Source organism: Puma concolor, chromosome B1, assembly GCF_028749965.1.
Source record: "Puma concolor isolate L17-30 chromosome B1, mPumCon1.1.hap2, whole genome shotgun sequence".
In the NCBI taxonomy this organism is placed as follows: domain Eukaryota; kingdom Metazoa; phylum Chordata; class Mammalia; order Carnivora; family Felidae; genus Puma; species Puma concolor.
Genome location: NC_141670.1, coordinates 3,016,942 through 3,041,877, shown reverse-complemented (window position 1 = coordinate 3,041,877; position 24,936 = coordinate 3,016,942). Strand labels below are relative to the sequence as shown.

At 43.9% G+C, this 24,936-nt stretch overlaps 1 protein-coding gene across 5 annotated transcripts in view; it reads left to right on the top strand.

Annotated features, from left to right (window-relative positions):
• The window catches only part of CSMD1 (CUB and Sushi multiple domains 1), a 2,044,057-nt gene that overhangs the window by 1,661,889 nt on the left and 357,232 nt on the right, over nucleotides 1–24,936 (top strand). For all 5 annotated transcript variants that reach the window (XM_086703086.1, XM_086703088.1, XM_086703085.1 and 2 more), the window contains 3 exons: nucleotides 8,888–9,004; nucleotides 10,436–10,651; nucleotides 19,359–19,547. In XM_086703086.1, coding sequence (XP_086559212.1) covers nucleotides 8,888–9,004; nucleotides 10,436–10,651; nucleotides 19,359–19,547 — 522 coding nt within the window. The remainder of the gene's footprint in view (nucleotides 1–8,887; nucleotides 9,005–10,435; nucleotides 10,652–19,358; nucleotides 19,548–24,936) is intronic.

Genomic DNA, 24,936 nt, shown 5'->3' with positions numbered 1-24,936 from the left:
TATTGAAAAAAAAGTTAAAGGAAAAGGTCAGACTACAGAAAATAATTGGTCTGTCCATGTAATGTGATTCGAGATACTTTTATCACCCAAACGGATGGAAGAAAAACAGTGACATACACAAAACAACAGGTCCACGAGGAAAACACATACATAGGCTTTTCAGAGAAGGAGACAGAACACTTCAAAATATGTCCACTCTGACACGGACTCAGGAAAATGCAAAAAAAAATATTTTTTTTTCTACCCTGTGGATTTGCAAAAAAGAAAGGTCAAATTACTCTCCATCATCATGGGATTAGGGAGATGCGCGTTCATTCTGTCCTGTTGCTAGGAAACTGAAATGATACCCCCTTTCTGGAGAAAAGAGCAAGTCTCAGGACAATGCATGTTGTGTACGTGAACATATCCATGCATGTACTTACAGACACATTTACGGTATATACATAGAAACTGGCTGAAAATAGACATTCTAGAACGGTAACCCTAATGCTCTCATTTTGGGAGGTTGGCAAGCTGTAGGGAGAGGGAGAGAGTCTTTCAGTTTTTATCTCCACATTTTTTTGGTGCTATATGAATTTGTATTAGGTCTTATTTTTGCAATTGGAACCCTAATGATGAAGAAAATAAATAAAATTTACCCATGTAATTACTAAACAGTGTCAGAGGATGCTAGCTACTGGACTAATAATTTTTTTTAATCTGAGGTATCATAAATAGTATGCAAAAGTATTTACTATATTTATAGTAGGATTTTGTATTGGCAAGAATTATAACAAGGGCACAAAGTATGATAAAGGTCTCATACCTAAAATACTTAGTTGTTACTCATGCATAACTAAGCATCAATCAAAATATTTATTAAACCATTTAATCCAAAATCTGCAGTAAGCAAATCATAGAAGTAATTTTATTGGAAGAGTTATTTACCTGATATGCAAACACGTGGCTTTATTGGGAGCCACTGTGCAAATTTAATAATAATTGTTATTTCTTTTTATTTTTTTGACCAGAGCTGAATGGGACTTAGGAAGGGAGCACATAGAAGTTGCTCTCTTTTTTCCATTTTCCTTCGGGATGAATGAGTTGAGCAACTGCCAACGCGCGGCCTCAAGTTGTAACTGCAGACTTTTCAGGCAGTGCGGGGAAGATGGAAAAGTTGAGGTCGCTGTGCTGTAAACACACAATCAGTTGGGGCGCCTGGGTGGCTCAGTCGGTTGAGCGTCCGACTTCGGCTCAGGTCATGATCTCGTGGTCTGTGAGTTCTAGCCCCGCGTTGGGCTCTGTGCTGACAGATCAGAACCTGGAGACTGCTTTAGATTCTGTGTCTCCCTCTCTCTGACCCTCCCCCGTTCATGCTCTGTCTCTCCCTGTCTCAAAAATAAATAAACGTTAAAAAAAAATTTTTAAAAAATACACAATCAGTTGTGTTGATGAAAGTGCCCAGCTCTTCACAGGAAAATACACAACAGTCGTCTAACTAACTAGACTCTGGATCTGGTAGAAAAGGCCGCCATAAGGTACTAGTGAGAGTAGACACTTATCCAAGAGAGGACAACGACACTCTCCATGTATTCTTGATTGAACAGTGGTAGTAACTTAGTTCGTTTAAATATTTTAGTATCTGAGCAAGATGACTTTCTCCTCTGCCCAGTAGACAACCCAGGCACGTCTGTCCTCGTCCCCTCAACCAAGCCCATGCAGTAGTCACCCCCCCCCCCAACTCCCACGTCCCTTCGTGTTGCATTCCCCGAATCCACCCCTCCTCCAAGACCAGGATACACTCAACCGAATCATGCCAGGTCACCAGCATTAACTTTTCTAACATCCGTTTCTCCTTGTGTGCAGTGCCATAGACTTTAACTTTAAAACATATAATCCCAGGTAGCCGGATACACTGTGGTAACCCACGCAGCCTGCTATAACAAAATAAAACCAGACACGGTGGCTTCTCTACAGCAGGCATGTGTTTCTCACTGTTCCGGAGGATGGGGTCCAAGTTCGAGGGACAACACGATCCAGTTCTTGTGAGGCCACCGTTCTAGGCTGCACATGGCTGTGTTCTCCCCGTGTCATCTCAGGGAGGAAGGGGCAAGGGAGCTCTGTGGGGCCCCTTCTATGGCCTATAAAGGCCATAATCAGCCCTTGTGACATACCCACACCTCAAGGCCCTGCCTCCTTAACGCCATCACGTTGGCCATTAGGGAGTCAACATGAGTTACGACGATACACAAACATTCAGACCATAGCATGTGCATATATCATACATACACTTAATTATTTAATAGTTTTCACAGTTGTTTTTTTTTTTTTTTTTAAGTTTATTCAGTTTGAAGGACAAAGAGAAAGCATGCATGAGCAGGGGAGAGGCAGAGAGAGAGGGAGAGAGAGAGAGATTCCCAAGCAGGCCCTTCCCTGAAAACACATAGCCTGATGTGGGGCTCATACTCAGGAACCATGAGCTCATGACCTGAGCCGAACTCAAAGAGTCGGGAACTGAACTGACTGAGCCACTCAGGTGCCGCTCCTTAGTTTTCTTTTAAGGTCATAGTGATAGGCATTGAGGGTCTCACCTAAAATACAGCACTTGAGCCTGGATTTCAGTGATGAGTCGAATTTCCCAAAGTGGCCAGCCCGTGCAGAGGCACCGAGGAAGAGAAAACGAACACACTGGGGCTGACCTGGCACGTTCTGCAGATTCCTGGAGGTTTGGGGACATAGAGTGAATGGAACATGAACAAAATGGTCAGTGGGAAATTCTCTCAGAGAAACGAAGGGAGGATGGGCAGAGAAGGGTCTCGAGTCCTTAAAGGTAGCTGACATGCTGTAGAAATGACAGCATGCATTTGGCCTTTTCCACAGAAAAGAAAGTACATTCGATTTATGTGTTGTGTCTCTTTTCCTTTCTCCCCACTGAAATCTGTGTACATTTGAAATTTAACCCTTCTAAAAGGAATTTGTAACATAAACTGTTTGCTTTGGTTTCATTGAAAACTCTTTCAGATAATAATAAATTTATGATAAATGGCTATTAATAAATCTGAAAACCTGGGGAGATTGTAGAGTTTGATACAAGAGTTTTAGTCCGTCATGGTTGATTGTTTTCATTTAACCGTAAGACCCGCTCTTGTTGCATTTTCAAATCTTAAGCAATCTCTTAACCCCCCTGGGTTTTTATTGTGACAAATGATACATCAATAGGATATTTAAACCTTTAAAGATTCATAGCTCTGAGAATGGAAGAAGAAATCAGAATTAATTACAATATTTTATATCACCATCAAAGAAGATACACTCTATCAATATCTCTTTCATCTGCATAGCATTTTGCTTCATTTCACTTTTACCATTTATGCGTTAGCATACTCACATTTTAAAGAGATAACGTGAACATTCAAATAAACTGCCTCCTTCTTATTTGTTGAAAGACAAGTGCTAGAAAAATTTTGGAAAACTTTCTTCACTGAATAAATATTTTTGTACGCTCTGGACTCTTTCCACAAGCATCTATTGGAAAACTACTGTATTTGTAGCTACACAGCTGAAAGTTCGTGATCTTGTAGCATAGAGAAGGGAAAGACTTATTTTTTAAATCACCCAGTGAAAGAAGTGCTTTATGAGGCACAGGAAAAGTGTTTTGAGAATAGAGAGATGAAAAAAATAAGTTACAATTTGGAATCTTGGAAGTCTTGGGAGGCAGGATTCGAGATGCATCTTTCAAGATACTGTTGAGAGGAAGAATTGTAAGTGAAGGAATGCTAGGAGTCCAGGCATGAAAGTGTCAGCGGGCTAAGGGATTTGGGGGATAGGGAGTCGTTTGCTCTGGGTGGATGGGAGACTGAAGGTCATTCAGAGCCCTTTCACACTAGTCCTGGGGGACAAACCGTGTTTCCTTGGCAAGACTTGAAACCACGGGGCGCCATGGTCCCAGAGTGGGACTCCAGCCTTCTTTGAGAAAAAACTGAGGATGATAGCAGGGCTTGAAATACACCCCCTGCTTTAACTGAACAGCTCTAAATTATTCCCCCTTTTATTGGTAGGGTTTCCACGTAAGATTTATTTATTTTAGATAAAAGATTCAGTATAAATACGTGAATGAATGGTGGAACAAATGAGTGAACGAATGAGTAAACTTAATAACTCTGTAGGACATGGAGAGGCCACGGATATTTGGAAATAGAATGTCACCCCATTAAATTTTTGCTTCAGATAGAACTTTATTAGTAGTTTAAAGCGAACAAGGAAAACGGAAAATAAGAAAAGAGGGACAAAGCAGACGGAATACTGTGTGCTTTCACACGTTAATCTCTCTGAGGAAGAGACAGGAAGGCAGGAGCTGGGACATAAATCACACAAAGAAGGCCTGAAACACTCCAGTTTCACCAAGCGTGAGAGGTGAGAAACAGAAAGTGGCTGTGAAGACAGGGCCCCGGAGGTTACATTCCAAGGGCCTTCGCCGGCAGTGGGAAACTCAGCCGTGGCCTGAGAAGGAAGCCAGTGTTTCAGACACGATTTTGGGAGCCAGCAGGTTGGTCCTCAGAGTCGGTGCTGTGGAAACAAAGGGTATTTTCAGGGGAGCGAGGAGAGGCCGTCCGCTCCGATTCCTCTGGCCTGCCTCTGGTCCAGGCAGAGGAGACACGGAGAAGTGAACACTGAAGCCGGGGTTTGGGCTCTACGAGCTCGTGTCCGCACACTGGGACACATCACAGGCCTCTGGGCAGGGTCCGGCGACAGGAAGTGGACACCCGCAGGGTCCGCGGGTGGTCTGGGGGCTTTGCCAAGGACACCCCTAGACCCCCAAGACTCTCCAGGACACTGGCAGCTGGCGGCCTGTCACAGGGCAGTCTGTGAACACGGGGTCCGCTCAGACCGCCCGTGCCCCCTCCATCCTTGTATCGCCCACTCAACGGTCCACATCCCATTGGCCCGGACACCTGCGCAGATGGACTCGGCGGCCCCCCCAGCCCACCCCACCGTGCTCTAATTCCCTAGACCGCCTGTGAGTTCCGAGAACGTGTTCAGACCCTTGTTCTTAGTCCTGATTAGTCACCTCCACAAGTTATTTTCCTGGCCCACTGGAATGCGAACTTTGGAAGAAGAGTGTTTTGTCTACTCGTTGCTGTGCGCCCAAGAGCTTGCGTGGGCCTGGAAAATACCAGTGAATTCCTCAGTAAGTCATTTCGGATGGAGGTGTGGGTGGATGAAGGAATTAAAGTAGAGCCAGAGGCAGAGCTCGAGACATGTTTGCGGAAGACTGCGTATACGTTCATCTGTCTTGTCTTTCCTCCTTTCTGTACGTCTCCGTTTTCCCAAGAGGTTGCCGGTGTAATGTCTCTGGGTCTCTGACGGTGGGTAGGTGACATAAATAGAAAAGTGAAATTCAAGAAATTATGGCCCTAAGGATAGCAAAAGTAAAGGTTTACTGTGCTTTTTAGAACTACCGGAAAAGACTGTGCACTGCAGGAAGAAACAGATTATTGTCATTCAGACTACATGCCCTGCTCCCTGTGGCGCTTCCAAGGGAATGGAGACTTGTCTGTGAGGATGTGGCCAGAGGCCCATGTGGACAGTAAAAACGAAAGCAGTTCCCTTATTTCACTCTCTTCCCTCTTCGGTGTCAGGCGGGAATACCAGTACAATTGTGTACCTCAAATCTCCTTTCTCTAAAAAAAGAAGGCAAAACAAAAAAGGACGCTTTGTGGATGAAATTATTTCTATTCAAAACTCTTGATAATGCGTGAAGACTGTGTTGCGTTTGCACATACATGAATCAAAACGAGCCGCAGATTTACTGATTTACTTCATCGGTATCTTTCTTTCTTACCTTGCTCCTAAACGGCGCCTCGATGGTGTGGGTTCGTGCTTTGTGAGTTCGGTGTTGAACTGATGGAAACATCAGTGGTCAGAGGTCTCTCCTCCCAAGCTTCTCCCAGTGTACGACCCACCATTTTATCCTGATGGCATGAAGACAGAGGGTGAAACAGAGATTGATGAATTTTATAGTGTCTTAAGTGTAGCTGGATATAGATTATTTTTATCCCTTTTCTCCAGCATGTGCAGGTTTTAAGGTAAAGGTTACTACAAATAACTGCATATGTGATACCTCAACTTGACATCACATGGTTTCCACTTGTTATGCTTCCCTCCTTGGTAAATATTTGAGAAGCTAACGTCCCGATCTACCCTGATCCAATCACAGACACATAGAAAGTTGCTCCTAGGTAGCTGCTGTGCTGGAGGCTGCATTCTGTCCCCGGTCTTGTCCCAGGCCACGGCTACCTTTCTCATGTCCTGTGTTGAAGCTTCTCACCTCCCTGGGCCGGTTAGCCCTGGAGAGAGCGGGTTTGGCTTCTTCATCCACATCCATTGGCAGGGTGGTCTCCAGGGCTCCTGTTCTTGCTCCCATCCTCTGGGGGGACTTGTGAGTCCAGCTGCCACGACAGATGTTCTGCGTGGATGTGCAGTAGGCATCCAGCTTCGGGGACCTGAGACTGAGCTGGTCTACACCCCAGAGTCTGCCGCACCTTCAGTTCCTTCACGCTCTTTTAATTTTTATTTTTTTTGTTTTTCTGTCATGGCGTCCACATCCCATTCATGAAAAAAGCCCAGTGGCTCTGCCTTGAAACCATGGCGAGGTCCTCCCCACTTTCTTCGACATCTGCCGTCGTGTCCTACCCGCTGGACCCTCTGCCAGCCTCACGCCATTCTCGCCCAGTGCCCTGGAAAAAGGCCCAGTTAGCGCCTGTCCTGCCCCACAGGAGCCTCCAGGGCCCTACACCTCACTCAGACAAGTGGCAAGGCCCCCACCCTCTAGATACTGTTCATCCTGGCTTCTCCAGCCCCCTCCCTCTCAGCTGCCCTGGGGCACGTCCCACCCACAGCCCTACTCAGGCCTGGTCCCAGTGCTTGTCTCTGCACACAAGTTCTTCCCAGGTCTCCAGCCGCTCCCTCCTTGGTCTCCAGGGTCTCTTCATGGGCCACCTCCCAAGTACGCTTCCCTGCCCACCTGCACAGGTGGCCCCCAACCCCACACAGTGCGGAGAATTCCCTGGCCTTCTTCTCTCCCTCTTCATTTTCTCCCCTGGTGCTTACCATCTCCCAACATCATGTATAATCTACTCTTTACATTATTGCAGAAATAGTCTCTCTCCTTCAACCGCAGTGGTGACTCTCTGAGGGCAAGGACTTTTGTCTGTTTTGTTCACCATTTCCAGGGCTGAGGGCAGTGTCTGGCCCTTTGTGGAACAAATTAATTCCAAATGTTATATTAACACTACCTGTTTCGTAATGAGATGGAGTCAACCTAATTTTAAGACGTGACAATCCTCCACCGTTAAAATTGGCTAGAACTCACTCAAGAAGTTTCTGTTTTGCTGATTTTTATGTAACTCTTCCCATGTGGTTTACATTTTCAAAGAGATTATCTATTCCCTTAAAACACATGATGCGTGAGCATGATACGAAGATTGCATCCTTCACAAACTCGCTAATTCTTCCGCAGCTGTTACTTTATGGAACTAGCTTTATGAGACACAGTTCAGGATGTTCATTCTAATAGGAGAACATTACTTCAGGTATCAGTCATTTAATGATAATCTTACCGAGTTCCAAAAAGGAAGCTTGGTTACATGTGTGCGTGGAGAGCACATGGTAACAGATTGAGAACTGAAACTTCCCTATTCCATCGATTCCCTCAATGTCTCTACTTTCTCATTCACATGATTGCATATAACCTTTTTCTTTATTCAGAAATGAGTCTCAGGGTGCCTGATTGGCTCAGTCGGTTGAGCTAACGACTCTTGATTTCAGCTCAGGTTGTGATTCCAGGGTCCTGGGATCAAGCCCCGCATCGGGTGTGGAGCCTGCTTAAGAATCTCTTTCTCCTTCTCTCTGCCCCTCCCACAAGCGCATGTGCACTTGCTCTCTCTCTCTCTCAATCTCTCTTTCGAAAATAATAATCAAAAAAAAGATTAAAGAAATTAGTCTCTAAGACACATTGAACAGGTCGTCTTGTTGAGGATTTAAATCCACTGAAGAACCACTAAAACCGTCAACTCTAAAAAAATGCAAACCTGCACCATTTCTGAAGCTGTAATTGTGCAAGTCAGAGTTGTCTAGAGAAAAAGAACCAGTGGGGGTGTGTGTGCGCGCGCGCACGCGCGCAGAGAGAGAAAGAGAAGGAGAGAGAAAGGGAGGGAGAGGGAGAGAGAAAGGGAGAGAGAGGGAGGAGAGGGATTTATTATAAGGAATTGGTTTACATGTTGTGGAGGCTGTCCAGTCCCAAGACTTGCAGTGGACAGCTGGAAACACAGGAGAGCGGATGGTGTGAATTCTAGGCTGGAGGCTGTCAGGCTTGAGACTCAGAAAGAGTCCAAAGGTAGGAAAAAAATAAATAAATAACCTGATGAGATTATCTGTTCAAAGGCAGTCAGACAAAGGGAGTTTCCCCTTATTTGTGGAAGAATCACCCTTTTGTTCTGTTGGAGCCTTCCACTGATTGGCTAAGGCCCACCCACATTAGGGAGGGCAGTGGGCTTTGCTCAGGCCACCTGTTGAAATGTTAATCTCATCCTGCGTCGTGCCAGATACACCCAGAACAACCTTTGACCACAAATCTGGGGATCCCCTGGCCAGGTAAGTCACCCACAAAACCCCACTCTCCTGGCCATACCTGACTCTGTGTTATTTTTTGGGTTTTGTACTATTTAGGACACCTTTCTATGAGATAGCTAATTGCAGGTAAAGTTGCAGTTTTGTTTTGTTTTTCATAGAGGTGATATTTGACACACTTTTAGTCCTTGTGCAAAGTAAGTATCACTTTAAAAGTATTTTATTCTAGCAATCATCGCAAAAATTTACTACAGCGATAAATATTCCTTATTATTTAAAGCCCTCTGTGGAGGCTACATCCATGGGAAGAGTGGAACCGTCCTTTCCCCAGGGTTTCCGGATTTTTACCCAAACTCCCTGAACTGTACATGGACCATTGAAGTGTCTCACGGGAAGGGTAAGAATATTACATGGATTTTATATGTACAGAGTGGTTAGAAGAAGGTATGCATGTGTGAACAAGTAAGCTACGTGATTTCTTCACATATTATTTTAACCGTAATTTTGATGTTATGTATGATTTTAGAAGAAGAGTGGTCTGGAATCATTGATGCTACAGTAGGAGTAGATTCCCTGTACTGCTTTCTATCGGGTAACTTAGATTGATACAGGTCAACGTGTGTTTGGAAAGTAGGTGTGCTGGCAAGGAAAGAGGCGTGCGTCGGAGAAAACACAAATATTGATGAAGTCAAAGGAAGTAAAGTATCCAAACTTCATCTCCATGATACATCTAGGATAAATTTTGTACTTGCCTTATTTTCTAAGTTTACTCAGTATTATTATACGTAAGTCATTTATCTTCACACAATCCAGTGATGATTTCTGGAGCAGATTTAATTATCCTCATTTTATAGATAAGCATACTAAAAGCCAGGAAGATTTGTAATTTGTGTGAGAAATGTAGTTCATAAACACTGGATTTAGGACTGTACCTGGGTGTTTTCTGTATGACAACACTTGTCATTTTTAAGGAGATAATATGAAATTTTGATCACATCAATCTCATGGAGACAAACTGTCTTACACTTAATTTGGACTCTGTTGCTGCTAAATTGACATTTTTGATTATGTGCCCTATATTACGCTATGCTCATAGGTATCATGAGTGCATGTTCAGAATTTCCTTGAAGGAAATCAAGAATAAAGCAGAAACAAATTGTGAGTGACTGAGTTTGTCACTATAAAAATGAGTATTTTTATTTAAAAGGAGCTGTTTGTAGTTAATGTTATTCGTTTTCCTATAGGAATCCACTGATCCTTTGTCGGTATGGTTAACGTGAGAACAGATGCCTAAAAGGCACATAAATCTATAATTTCAATGAACTCTCCCCTCGGCCCTACGTTTATATGGCTAGACCTCCAACCTAAGGTTTCCTAGAAGATATTTGTTAAATGTAAATGAAAAAGTTACCTGGTCCTTCTCTCCTCTGGGATAAATGCTAGTCACCATTCCTACATGCAGCTTACTGTAAATGCCCGCCATGTTGTACTTGTATATCTGTGTCTGTCTGTGTGTTTATGTCTGTGTTTGTGTCTGTCTGCACCTGTGTCTGTGCCTACACCCATAAGCCCATGTCTAATCTACACCTGTGCCTATACTTCCATATCCTTAAGCATTTATTTCTACCGTTTATCCCCTCTTCATTTCTAAGTCCACTCTTTCTATCCATTCTCTGTATTTTCCTTTGAAACTTAAAAGTTTTGCTTATTAAGATTTGTTTTTTGATTCAAGAGTTTGATGTCTCTAAGCCCAGAAGAAATGATTTTTCCTTAGCTGTTAACTCTGATATCTCTCCCTCCCCCCCCCCCCTCTTTTTCTGCTTCTCAGGAGTTCAGATGATCTTCCACACCTTCCACCTAGAAAGCTCCCACGACTATTTACTGATCACAGAGGACGGGAGTTTCACCGAGCCCGTGGCCAGACTCACTGGCTCTGTACTGCCTCACACTATTAAGGCGGGTTTGTTTGGAAACTTCACCGCCCAGCTTCGGTTCATCTCAGACTTTTCCATTTCCTACGAGGGCTTCAACATCACGTTCTCAGGTACATTGTTCTCCTCTAACGTGTCTCTTCTCTGGCAATAATAGCACTGTGTGTGTGAGCGTATGCGTGTGCCTGTGCGTGCGTGATTACAGGTTAATGTCCCAGCAGTCGTGAGCATTAGCTGGTGAGCCAAGGGGGCCGAGCCTCCTTGAAGAAAGACGCTAGGACCGCTGCCCGGCATCCTCGAAATGGCACTTTGCAAATTCTCATCCCTGAGAAATTGCTAATATCACTGAGTTCTCCTGAAAAGCCCTTCTCACTCACTTCTCATCAGTTCTATCAAAATCTCAAGGAAAGTGTCTCCATTGGGAGACATTCTCAGGAGAAGCCATCATCAGATTATTTTGGTGCCTGCCTTCCAGCGGATGCCAATACTTGGCTCAAAAACCTCCCCTAGAGTGAAAACAATAAAAAAGAAGAAGCGTAAACACACACACACGCCACTGACGATGAGTTTTCATTTACTTTGATGCAGTTATGAACACAGACAAAACCAGGCTCCGAAATCATGTGACATTTTTACTTTCAGTGATGGCACCTACATGATATGTGAAGGGTTTCTGCTGTTTGCCCGGGTTACACTGTTACTGTGAATGGTGCTGTGAATAGTATTACTGTGTTTTGTGGACGCGGAAAAAGTACCCACACTTAAAAATTAGCCAAGCGTTTATGAGATGCATTTGATCGCATAAGCGATGCTCAGTGACCATGGTCAGGGCCCTGCACTAACACAGCCTCAGCCCACACAAGGGCGCTCCTGCTCTAAGATCCTGATGGGTGGACACAAGGGTGTTTTTGCACTTCTGCGTGTGATGCTTTGGAAAGGACAGTGCTCCTCCACTCCGCTCCGCCCAGCCCAGAGCTAATGCAGTTTTCATTAGGTAGTTCCTGAGTCCCGTAATCAGGAGTGATTTCTTCCCCTTGGACCTCCCATAAGTTCCTTAGCAACTTCTGATGCCACGTACGGGATTCGCCGTCACAGTATTTGGGTATTTATCTCATCTCCTGTTCTAAGGCTAAAACTCTTAGGAAAGGGGTTTCTGTACCTTCCGCCTTTCCATCAGCAGCAGGTGTATTCCTGTGTCTTCTACGCAGTAGGAAGTTAATAATCACTCAATATCGCATGGTCCTTAGTGATATATGCATTGAAATAACTATCTTTTTTTTTTTTTTTTTTTTTTTTTTTTTTTTTTTTTTTTTTTATTTATATATGAAATTTATTGTCAAATTGGTTTCCATACAACACCCAGTGCTCATCCCAAAAGGTGCCCTCCTCAGTACCCATCACCCACCCTCTCCTCCCTCCCACCCCCCATCGACCCTTAGTTTGTTCTCAGTTCTCAACAGTCTCTTATGCTTTGGCTCTCTCCCACTCTAACCTCTTTTTTTTTTTTTTTTTTTGTTCCCCTCCCCCATGGGTTTTTCTTAAGTTTCTCAGGATCCACATAAGAGTGAAACCATATGGTATCTGTCTTTCTCTGTATGGCTTATTTCACTTAGCATCACACTCTCCAGTTCCATCCACGTTGCTACAAAAGGCCATATTTCATTTTTTCTCATTGCCACGTAGTACTCCATTGTGTATATAAACCACAATTTCTTTATCCATTCATCAGTTGATGGACATTTAGGCTCTTTCCATAATTTGGCTATTGTTGAGAGTGCTGCTATGAACATTGGGGTACAAGTGCCCCTATGCATCAGTACTCCTGTGTCCCTTGGATAAATTCCTAGCAGTGCTATTGCTGGGTCATAGGGTAGGTCTATTTTTAATTTTCTGAGGAACCTCCACACTGCTTTCCAGAGCGGCTGCACCAATTTGCATTCCCACCAACAGTGCAAGAGGGTTCCCGTTTCTCCACATCCTCTCCAGCATCTATAGTCTCCTGATTTGTTCATTTTGGCCACTCTGACTGGCGTGAGGTGATACCTGAGTGTGGTTTTGATTTGTATTTCCCTGATAAGGAGCGACGCTGAACATCTTTTCATGTGCCTGTTGGCCATCCGGATGTCTTCTTTAGAGAAGTGTCTATTCATGTTTTCTGCCCATTTCTTCACTGGGTTATTTGCTTTTCGGGTGTGGAGTTTGGTGAGCTCTTTATAGATTTTGGATACTAGCCCTTTGTCCGATATGTCATTTGCAAATATCTTTTCCCATTCCGTTGGTTGCCTTTTAGTTTTGTTGGTTGTTTCCTTTGCTGTGCAGAAGCTTTTTATCTTCATAAGGTCCCAGTAATTCACTTTTGCTTTTAATTCCCTTGCCTTTGGGGATGTGTCGAGTAAGAGATTGCTACGGCTGAGGTCAGAGAGGTCTTTTCCTGCTTTCTCCTCTAAGGTTTTGATGGTTTCCTGTCTCACATTCAGGTCCTTTATCCATTTTGAGTTTATTTTTGTGAATGGTGTGAGAAAGTGGTCTAGTTTCAACCTTCTGCATGTTGCTGTCCAGTTCTCCCAGCACCATTTGTTGAAGAGACTGTCTTTTTTCCATTGGATGTTCTTTCCTGCTTTGTCAAAGATGAGTTGGCCGTACGTTTGTGGGTCTAGTTCCGGGGTTTCTATTCTATTCCATTGGTCTATGTGTCTGTTTTGGTGCCAATACCATGCTGTCTTGATGATGACAGCTTTGTAGTAGAGGCTAAAGTCTGGGATTGTGATGCCTCCTGCTTTGGTCTTCTTCTTCAAAATTACTTTGGCTATTCGGGGCCTTTTGTGGTTCCATATGAATTTTAGGATTGCTTGTTCTAGTTTCGAGAAGAATGCTGGTGCAATTTTGATTGGGATTGCATTGAATGTGTAGATAGCTTTGGGTAGTATTGACATTTTGACAATATTTATTCTTCCAATCCATGAGCAGGGAATGTCTTTCCATTTCTTTAAATCTTCTTCAATTACCTTCATAAGCTTTCTATAGTTTTCAGCATACAGATCCTTTACATCTTTGGTTAGATTGATTCCTAGGTATTTTATGCTTCTTGGTGCAATTGTGAATGGGATCAGTTTCTTTATTTGTCTTTCTGTTGCTTCATTGTTAGTGTATAAGAATGCAACTGATTTCTGTACATTGATTTTGTATCCTGCAACTTTGCTGAATTCATGTATCAGTTCTAGCAGACTTTTGGTGGAGTCTATCGGATTTTCCATGTATAATATCATGTCATCTGCAAAGAGCGAAAGCTTGACTTCATCTTTGCCAATTTTGACGCCTTTGATTTCCTTTTGTTGTCTGATTGCTGATGCTAGAACTTCCAGCACTATGTTAAACAACAGCGGTGAGAGTGGGCATCCCTGTCGTGTTCCTGATCTCAGGGAAAAAGCTCTCAGTTTTTCCCCGTTGAGGATGATGTTAGCTGTGGGCTTTTCATAAATGGCTTTTATGATCTTTAAGTATGTTCCTTCTATCCCGACTTTCTCAAGAGTTTTTATTAAGAAAGGGTGCTGGATTTTGTCAAAGGCCTTTTCTGCATCGATTGACAGGATCATATGGTTCTTCTCTTTTTTTTTGTTAATGTGATGTATCACGTTGATGGATTTGCGAATGTTGAACCAGCCCTGCATCCCAGGAATGAATCCCACTTGATCATGGTGAATAATTCTTTTTATATGCCGTTGAATTCGATTTGCTAGTATCTTATTGAGAATTTTTGCATCCATATTCATCAGGGATATTGGCCGGTAGTTCTCTTTTTTTACTGGGTCTCTGTCTGGTTTAGGAATCAAAGTAATACTGGCTTCATAGAATGAGTCTGGAAGTTTTCCTTCCCTTTCTATTTCTTGGAATAGCTTGAGAAGGATAGGTATTATCTCTGCTTTAAACGTCTGGTAGAACTCCCCTGGGAAGCCATCTGGTCCTGGACTCTTATTTGTTGGGAGATTTTTGATAACCGATTCAATTTCTTCGCTGGTGATAGGTCTGTTCAAGCTTTCTATTTCCTCCTGATTGAGTTTTGGAAGAGTGTGGGTGTTCAGGAATTTGTCCATTTCTTCTAGGTTGTCCAATTTGTTGGCATATAATTTTTCATAGTATTCCCTGATAATTGTTTGTATCTCTGAGGGATTGGTTGTAATAATTCCATTTTCATTCATGATTTTATCTATTTGGGTCATCTCCCTTTTCTTTTTGAGAAGCCTGGCTAGAGGTTTGTCAATTTTGTTTATTTTTTCAAAAAACCAACTCTTGGTTTCATTGATCTGCTCTACAGTTTTTTTAGATTCTATATTGTTTATTTCTGCTCTGATCTTTATTATTTCTCTTCTTCTGCTGGGTTTAGGCTGCCTTTGCTGTTCTGCTTCTATTTCCTTTAGGTGTGCTGTTAGATTTTGTATTTGGGATTTTTCTTGTTTCTTGAGATAGGCCTGGATTGCAATGTATTTTCCTCTCAGGACTGCCTTCGCTGCGTCCCAAAGCGTTTGGATTGTTGTATTTTCATTTTCGTTTGTTTCCATATATTTTTTAATTTCTTCTCTAATTGCCTGGTTGACCCACTCATTCGTTAGTAGGGTGTTCTTTAACCTCCATGCTTTTGGAGGTTTTCCAGACTTTTTTCTGTGGTTGATTTCAAGCTTCATAGCGTTGTGGTCTGAAAGTATGCATGGTATGATTTCAATTCTTGTAAACTTATGAAGGGCTGTTTTGTGACCCAGTATATGATCTATCTTGGAGAATGTTCCATGTGCACTCGAGAAGAAAGTATATTCTGTTGCTTTGGGATGCAGAGTTCTAAATATATCTGTCAAGTCCATCTGATCCAATGTCTCATTCAGGGCCCTTGTTTCTTTATTGATCGTGTGTCTAGATGATCTATCCATTTCTGTAAGTGGGGTGTTAAAGTCCCCTGCAATTACCACATTCTTATCAATAAGGTTGCTTGTGTTTATGAGTAATTGTTTTATATATTTGGGCGCTCCGGTATTCGGCGCATAGACATTTATAATTGTTAGCTCTTCCTGATGGATAGACCCTGTCACTATTATATAATGTCCTTCTTCATCTCTTGTTACAGCCTTTAATTTAAAGTCTAGTTTGTCTGATATAAGGATGGCTACTCCAGCTTTCTTTTGGCTTCCAGTAGCATGATAAATAGTTCTCCATCCCCTCACTCTCAATCTAAAGGTGTCCTCAGGTCTAAAATGAGTCTCTTGTAGACAGCAAATAGATGGGTCTTGTTTTTTTATCCATTCTGATACCCTATGTCTTTTGGTTGGCGCATTTAGTCCATTTACATTCAGTGTTATTATAGAAAGATATGGGTTTAGAGTCATTGTGATGTCTGTATGTTTTATGCTTGTAGTGATGTCTCTGGTACTTTGTCTCACAGGGTCCCCCTTAGGATCTCTTGGAGGGCTGGTTTAGTGGTGACAAATTCCTTCAGTTTTTGTTTGTTTGGGAAGACCTTTATCTCTCCTTCTATTCTAAATGACAGACTTGCTGGATAAAGGATTCTCGGCTGCATATTTTTTCTGTCTAGCACACTGAAAATCTCGTGCCAATTCTTTCTGGCCTGCCAAGTTTCAAAAGAGAGATCAGTCACGAGTCTTATAGGTCTCCCTTTATATGTGAGGGCACGTTTACCCCTTGCTGCTTTCAGAATTTTCTCTTTATCCTTGTATTTTGCCAGTTTCACTATGATATGTCGTGCAGAAGATCGATTCAAGTTACGTCTGAAGGGAGTTCTCTGTGCCTCTTGGATTTCAATGCCTTTTTCCTTCCCCAGTTCAGGGAAGTTCTCAGCTATTATTTCTTCAAGTACCGCTTCAGCACCTTTCCCTCTCTCTTCCTCCTCTGGGATACCAATGATGCGTATATTATTTCTTTTTAGTGTATCACTTAGTTCTCTAATTTTCCCCTCATATTCCTGGATTTTTTTATCCCTCTTTTTCTCAGCTTCCTCTTTTTCCATAACTTTATCTTCTAGTTCACCTATTCTCTCCTCTGCCTCTTCAATCCGAGCCGTGGTGGTTTCCATTTTGTTATGCATTTCGTTTAAAGCGTTTTTCAGCTCCTCGTGACTGTTCCTTAGTCCCTTGATCTCTGTAGCAAGAGATTCTCTGCTGTCAGCTATACTGTTTTCAAGCCCAGCGATTAATTTGATGACTATTATTCTAAATTCACTTTCTGTTATATTATTTAAATCCTTTTTGATCAGCTCATTAGCTGTTGTTATTTCCTGGAGATTCTTCTGAGGGGAATTCTTCCGCTTGGTCATTTTGGATAGTCCCTGGCTTGGTGAGGACCTGCAGGGCACTTCCCCTGTGCTGTGGTGTATAACTGGAGTTGGTGGGCGGAGCCGCAGTCAGACCTGATGTCTGCTCCCAGCCCACCGCTGGGGCCACAGTCAGACTGGTGCGTGCCTTCTCTTCCCCTCTCCTAGGGGCGGGATTCACTGTGGGGTGGGGTGGTCTGTCTGGGCTACTTGCACACTGCCAGGCTTGTGATGCTGGGGATCTGGCGTCTTAGCTGGGGTGGGTAGGCAAGGTGCACAGGGGCAGGAGGGGCAGGCTTAGCTTGCTTCTCCTTAGGTGATCCACTTCAGGAGGGGCCCTGTGGCAGCAAGAGGGAGTCAGATCCGCTGCCGGAGGTTTGGCTCCGCAGAAGCGCAGAGTTGGGTGTTTGCGCGGAGCGAGCAAGTTCCCTGGCAGGAACTGGTGCTCTTTGGGATTTTGGCTGGGGGATGGGCGGGGAAGATGGCGCTGGCGAGCGCCTTTGTTCCCCACCAAACTGAGCTCTGTCGTCCGGGGGCTCAGCAGCTCTCCTTCCCTTTGTCCTCCAGCCTTCCCGCTTTCTGAGCAGAGCTGTTAACTTATGACTTCCCAGACGCTAAGTCGCGCTTGCTGTCGGAACACAGTCCGTCAGGCCCCTCCGCTTTTTGCAAGCCAGACTCGGGGGCTCTGCTTGGCCGGCGAGCCGCCCCTCCGCCCCGGCTCCCTCCCGCCAGTCCGTGGAGCGCGCACCGCCTCGCCGCCCTTCCTACCCTCTTCCGTGGGCCTCTCGTCTGCGCTTGGCTCCGGCGACTCCGTTCTGCTAATCCTCTGGTGGTTTTCTGGGTTATTTAGGCAGGTGTAGGTGGAATCTAAGTGATCAGCAGGACGCGCGGTGAGCCCAGCGTCCTCCTACGCCGCCATCTTCCTCTACACCTGAAATAACTATCTTAAAGAAAAAGATTTCTTAGGGATTTTAAGATGCTCTGAACTATTTTATACGCCCCATCATTATAACCAGTGCCATTTATCTTTACCTGACTTTGTTGATTTTTCTTGGCATTTCACTGCATTAGTGGAGCTCTTGGGACGAGCTCAGACAACTTGATTTCTTGGAAATTTGCCCATAATCAGGGGTAATCATGAAATTGGCCACTCTGTGGAACAAAGACTTAAATTTTCCTAACACTAATGCCTAATTCCTCTGTACCTTCTTTCCTGCTGGGTCTCAGTTCGGGCACCATGAGAATGTCACTGTCTTTGTTCTCAACTTCCATCGAGATCCAACATGAAGTCAACTAGAACATTCCACAGGAAAAATCTGGCAGCGCCCCACCTCTGTGGGGCTCCCCCCTAGATATGTCTCAGAAGTCTGTCGTTCCCACCCTTTCCATGACATCTGTTTCTTAATTCTGTCACTCCCAGCGCAGAGCTGACAATAAGCCTTTTGGTTAGCAAAGGTCAGAAGCCAGCTCTAGGGCTAATTGTCTTCTTCCGCAACCTCCCTAAACAGACAAGCAGGCGAGAAACAAGACACACTTTCCGGGGTCTTGGCAGCGCTTTGCAACAGTTTTAAAATATTTTAAAATGTTAAAAATTAAGGTGGTCGCGGTTTTTGAACACCTGGACCAATCCACTTGCACACAACCGATGGGAAACGATTCGCAAAGCTTGCAGAAGGAGTCACCTAACCTAGACTGTGTCACACAGGCTCAGACAGTTTTGAAAAAAAAACAAAACAAAACACAACACCTGGGATTGCAAAGCCAGTGCTGCCCTAAGCTTGTTCTTCAGGTGTGCTGAGGAGTAATTTCATTTGCAAGAATTTCGCCTTGAAACCTGGCTGCAAACAATTGCCAGTGACACTAATACAATGGCGTTTATTTTTTAAGTGTCCAAATAAGTAACAACTTTATCATGCAAATGAAGTGTTTTCCCTTCTGGGGGGCTCTTCAGATGTGTGCACAAAATCAGTATGGTTTTCTATCTGCCTTTCCTCCTGCCGGCCCAGTTTCCTTCTGTCGTTTTTAAAAGGTTTTACTAAAGTGGCATGTCCCGATGCGCGTCACAGTAGTGTGTCTGCAGATGCTAATGGGACAGTGTGGGAGAGAGCTCCAGATGCACCAGCGGTTACACACAGCTGCCCAGCGTCTGCTCTGTCCCAGGTGTCATTCACTGATGCTTAATTGAGTGGGTTTGATTCTCCAAGCATCCTTGACCTTCAGCGCGAAAATTATTTCATAGGGTTTACGTCACAGCTGTAAAATGTTCACCTTATCTTAATGTCACACATCTATTTAAAAAAATACTAGAATTCATGCGGTTCATCACGAACCAGCTTAGGGTACAAAGAAGACCAATCCACATAACCACTACAGAGCAGTTTGAAAAACAATGCGTGAGGTTTTTAAAATAGTAGCCGTTGTTTTTTTTTTTAATTCTTGGTAAGTAAGTTTTGAGTGTTTACCCAAGTTCCCACACATTTACTCTGTCTCCTCTCTTCGTGTCTCAGAATACGACCTGGAGCCTTGCGATGACCCTGGCGTCCCTGCCTTCAGCCGAAGAATTGGTTTCCACTTTGGAGTCGGGGACTCTCTGACTTTTTCCTGCTTCCCGGGGTATCGCTTAGAAGGTGCAACCAAGCTTACGTGCCTGGGTGGGGGCCGTCGTGTGTGGAGCGCGCCTCTGCCAAGGTGTGTGGGTAGGTGGTCACACGCTTTCATTTCATTCACCCAGTGGGGACAGGGCGCGGTGCAGTCAGGGCGCAGGGCCCAGCTTGGCGAGGGCGGGGGGGGGGCACCCTGCTACCCTGGGCGTGAGCCCCTCTGGGCTGCACTTACCTTGTCTGTGAAGTCAGCCCCTTTCAGCCCTCCGTTCTTACGACTGAATGAGGGTAAATCTAAAGCACGTGCCAAGCATATTTGTGAAGGAAAAAATATGCACAGAAGTAAAAATCACCCGGAACAAAAGGAAAAATAAAAGCGAGACGCCAGGCTGTGTTAACACGACTGGTGACAATTCTGTTGCTTAAAACAGTGAGTATCTCCTGGTGTAATGATGGGGACAGTTTAAAATACCGGTTTCCTTGTTAACTTTGCCATTTAACGCTTTTGATTTGATTGTGGCATACTCCTGCAAAGTGGGCATTGTAGAAACTTCCATGCCAGAGTAGCCTTCTTAGTGTGTTTTTGAGGAATTCAAGAGGGCATTCCAGAGAGAAGCAGGGGTCTTTATTGGGTACTTTCCAAGACGGTGGGATTAGGATGCGGGCCCAGTGGGGTTACATGTACTGCTAATCTGGGAACTGAGCTCCCATAAGGCAGAGAGCGGAGCGGAGCTGTGAGCACAGGGAGGGCTAGATATGGAACCACCTGTCCGTCTCGGGTCTGCGCATCACCCCAGAGGTAATGCCTAGCACCTGCCACTCAGCTGTGTGGCTTAGCATCTTTAAAGTCTGTCCTCTCGAGTTACAGAAAACTGTCTAAGGACGCAGCGTTATGACATTCATCTGGAGATTAATGCCAGCCCAGCGCAGCGGTGAGCCTCTGCGTCACAGGGAGTCCATGGTTCCGCCCTGGTCCCACTAGTTCATGTGACAGAGGCGGGTGGCAACGTTGTGGAGATGAGATTTCAGGACCCATACAACTACTTAGTTGTTACTGTAGTAAGACCCACTTTTTTCCCATGGCAAAGAATCTCTTCAGTTGTCAGCACGGTTTAGGGATGTTGTTGATTCAACTGGTAAGAGGGTCCTTTTGTGTTTTAATGATATTCTGACAGTCAGGACTTCGTTTAAAAAAAAATTACACAAGTAAACACGAATCAAGCCATCTTTCTCTCTCACCAGGGCACCTTCTGTAAATGTCTATTGTCTGTCTTTCTCCTAAAATAGTGGTTTTCACTCTCTTTTTGGTTATGGTTTTTATTTGAGATTTGGATGCCATTTCTGAACTCTGTCTCAAAAAAAAGAGATACGGTATTTTGCCGATGGTCCTGGGAATTCCCAGGTTGCCTAGAATCCGTGTTCCCCAAATTGACAATTTCTGAATGAGATAGTTTAAGATCTGGAAGAAACTCCCAACCCAGTGAAACCAAAGCTTTGTCCGACACATGTAACATTAAGTCTACTGATTGGTCGACTCTGTTGATTATAGTATGCCATTTGCTGTGAGCCTGTTTTATTTAGATTCATTATCTGTACACTGCCCTCTTGTTTTTTGGGTGTTGACATTGTTACCTAAAATATAAACTAAGAACCCATAGTTAACATCCATCATCCCTAGTTCCAGAGCCCGCACCGCTCCAAGCTCTTTACATGTGTTGCCTCATTTCACTTCCAAGAATTAATGAAGTAATGTGACTGTCACTTCTGCTGTACAGATGAGGACACCGAGACACAAAGGGTCTCGGACCTTGGCCCACGGTCACGTGCTTACGATGTTGGAACGCAGGGCACCCGAAACCACGCTTCTCACCGTGGCCCTGCACTGTCACAGCACCCAGGGGCCTGGGTGTGCCCTTTCTTTATTTAGCCTCTTGTGTTTTGCCTGGTGTTTCCTGAATTTCTCTCCAGCCCACCTGGGTGCAAAGTTCCTTTAGACAAAATGTGACTCTTGGTAGCCGACCCCCAGCTGACCCAGGAGGCCTCGGGAACTCCTTGGTATTTCTCCTTTTCTCTCCTTCTCCACGTCTAATTAGTGGCCCGTTTTGAAGATTCGGTGTCCCACCTAGTTCTCAGCTCAGGCTCTCCCACCCGCTGTGTCTGCCCGGCCCTGGGGAGCTTCTCCCAGGCTGCAGGACGGAGCTCCCTGAGTGATCGATCTAATCCAAGCCCCGTCAGGGTGCCCCCTTAGGAGAACCTGTTAGCTCCCAGCGGTGACTCTGGTGGCACACGAGGCCCATTATTTGTTGGCCCGACTTTCCACCTTCCTGCACGACTCAGCCACTTACTGAAGCATCAGCAGGGGAAGCCCGTGCAGGCCCCTGGTCACCCCGGCTCTCCTTCCCTCTGTGTCTTTATCGGTGCTGTTCCCTCACGTCCCTGTGCTCACCCAGCTTTTCTGTCCGGCTGACTCTGCCCCATCGTTTTGAACTCAGTTTATGCGTGAGCTGTCTCTACCCAGTCACCTGCTGGCTGGTGGGCCCTCCGTGATAATAGCTCCATTCTGTGGAAGTTGCCTTAACGTTTCTGCCTCCCATGAGGCTATTTCTTAACACTGGGGGCTACCTGATCCCTAAAATCCAGCTGTGCGCCTTATTCAATAGATGCTTGTCAAAGTTTGCTTCCCTCCAAAGCTTTTCTCTTGATGTCAACATTTGGATTCATTAACACTCTGTGCCTGTGTTCCTTCTTTTAAAATCACGGAAATAAGGGGCACCTGGGTGGCTCAGTTAGTTACGAGCCGACTTCGGCTCAGGTCAGGATCTCGCAGTTCGTGAGTTCGAGCCCCTCGTAGGGCTCTGTGCTCAGCGCCTCCAGCTCAGAGCCTGGAGCCTGCTTCCCATTCTGTTCTCCCTCTCTCTTTTTCTGTCCCTTCCCCACTTGTGCTCGGTCTCTCTCTGTCTCTCAAAAATAAGCACTAAAAATTTTTTAAAAAATAAAATAAAATCACAGAAAGAAGAGTGATCGATTCATAGTTGCAAATCCAAAAATTGCGAATCCATTCCAAAGATCACAAGTCACATCAGAAGAAAGTCAACTGAATTATGAGCCTGCTAGTTTTTTTTCATCCAGTAAACACCTCATCTTAAACAGAATTTCTAGTGAACACCTAAACTAAGAGCTGTTTTTCTCTTTTATCAGTTCACTTGTAAATGAAAGAGAAATGATCATTTTATTTGCACTTTTTCATCGTAGGGCTATTTCAACCTAATTATTTAGAGTACTAGAAATAATACCATTGTGTACTCCATGATTTGTGACAAAATGTGCAAGCCCTCTCTTGTGCCACCTTTTCATTCGCATTACATTTTATGCATATCATTCAATATGTTTTTTTATTGCCAAGTTAAAAAAAAAAAAAAAAAAAAAAGAGCCCAAACTGGTTTAAGTAAAAGGGAAGGTTTACTGACAATGTAACTAAATAAGTTGGGACAACTTCAGGTGGGCGGGTTAGATCAGATGTAATCAGGGAACTGATGCCTTGTTTTCTCATCTCTCCTGTCCTCTCCCCGCCTGGGTGCTGGCTTTATCCTCAGGCTCCACAACCCAAGGGAAGACATTAGGCCACCCCCTGCCTTCCCCCGGGGGCCTCCTCAGAGGGCTCTCAAGTCTGCACACACTGTGGAATCTCAGGGTTGCGCTTTCCCGGAGGCAATCCCTTTCTGTGGGGTCGCCGGGTTGCCTCTGATTGGCCCAAGTAGAGAGTCACATGCCCATTCCTGACCCCTCAGGGACCAGGACAGCTCTGGTTGTAGTGGGATGCTTAGAGGCCAGTCTGCACAGGTGTTGAAGAATCAGGAAAAGTATTAAAAAACATACTTCATGGTATTTGAGATGACTTGTGACATCTTGTTGGGAAAAAAAAAAACAAAAACAAAACCCAACAGGGGCGGAGTTAGAGAGCAGACATGGAGAGTGTCCAGTAGAGTTCTCTAAACTAATATGGCATCACTGAACACACAGGTTTTGAACACACGATTTTTTTCAGGCCGAGTATGATAAGCCTCTATATCTACATCAGATTAATTACCAAATAATACCTGCCGAGAGAATTAAAAGAAAACTCAGTGAAAGCAAGAGTTATCCTGTTGTTGAATATCTTCATTAATTCTATTTATTGGACAAACTACAATGCCCGTGGATGGAATAAAATAGTTAAAAAAAAAAAAGTCAACACTATTAGCCTCAGTTGTTTAATGGATTACAAATATTTTGGAGAAGCGTGGTAAAACAAAATAGGTTGCCTGTATTTTGAGAAATTGAACTCAGCTTTAAATCTTTTGAACAATTCTGTCTAAACAATTCTATCTATCCCTATGCTGACCAGTCTGTTGCTTCCATTTATTTCTTGAATTTTTGGTTTAAAATTTCTTTTTTTAAAATTTTTTAATTCTTTATTTATTTTATCTATTTTTTAATGTTTATTTATTTTTGAGAGAGAGACAGAGCATGAGTAGAGGAGGGCAGAAAGAGAGGGAGACACAGAGTCTGAAGTAGGTTCCATGCTCTGACCTGTCAGCACAGATCCCGATGCGGGGCTCAAACCCACAAACCTTGTGATCATCACCTGAGGCTGAAATGGGAGGCTTAACTGACTGAGCCACCCAGGCGCCCCGTGGGTTTAAAATTTCTGAAACAAAATTAAAACCTGAAACTAATCTCTGAATTTAATTGAATTTTAAAGGGTAACTCAATAATAGCATTAAATTAAGGAAATAAAGGTTCGTAGGATAATAAATAGATTAAAAGTAGAATCAGCATTTTATTCAATTCTTCTATATTCTTTATGAGTAAAAATAAGATTGCACATTTTAAATAATTTGGTTTTATATATAGAGTACATATGTGTAGAGATTCTGATATACAATATAGACTTTGTGTGTATATATATGTTAATTAATTTAAAATAATCAATTTACAAATTCACAATGGTCTCAAAGGCCCCACTGCAATTTCCACAAAACTTTAATCACTGCCACCAAACACTTTCGCTTGTTGTCACTTTGTTCAGGAAAGTCCCTGTTGGGTGGGGGGGTGGGGGGGGTGGTGTGCAGGCTCAGTGTTACTTCGGGGAAAAGCTCTTTGGCAAAGATTTTGCTTGAATCAGGTTTATGATGTGCGCACAGAGTATCTGGGCACAGCCAGGGGTCTTGTAAGTCAGCCTCCAGAGCCCTGAGGAGTAAATGCCTGTCCTTCAAGCCCTAGGTTGGGGGTGTTTGGTGATGGCAGCCTGAGCTGAATAAGGGTGGCTTCACAGGTAGATACTGTTGAAGGAAGAATTTATGGGAAATCAATTGGCTCCTTTCTATTAAGTTAATTTAATTTTAATTACTTCATTTCCATTAAGAAACTCTAAATGACAATCCAATTTTAATTACAATTTCAGTGGGTTCTTTAGAAAAAGAACAAATGATTCATCTTAAGGGAA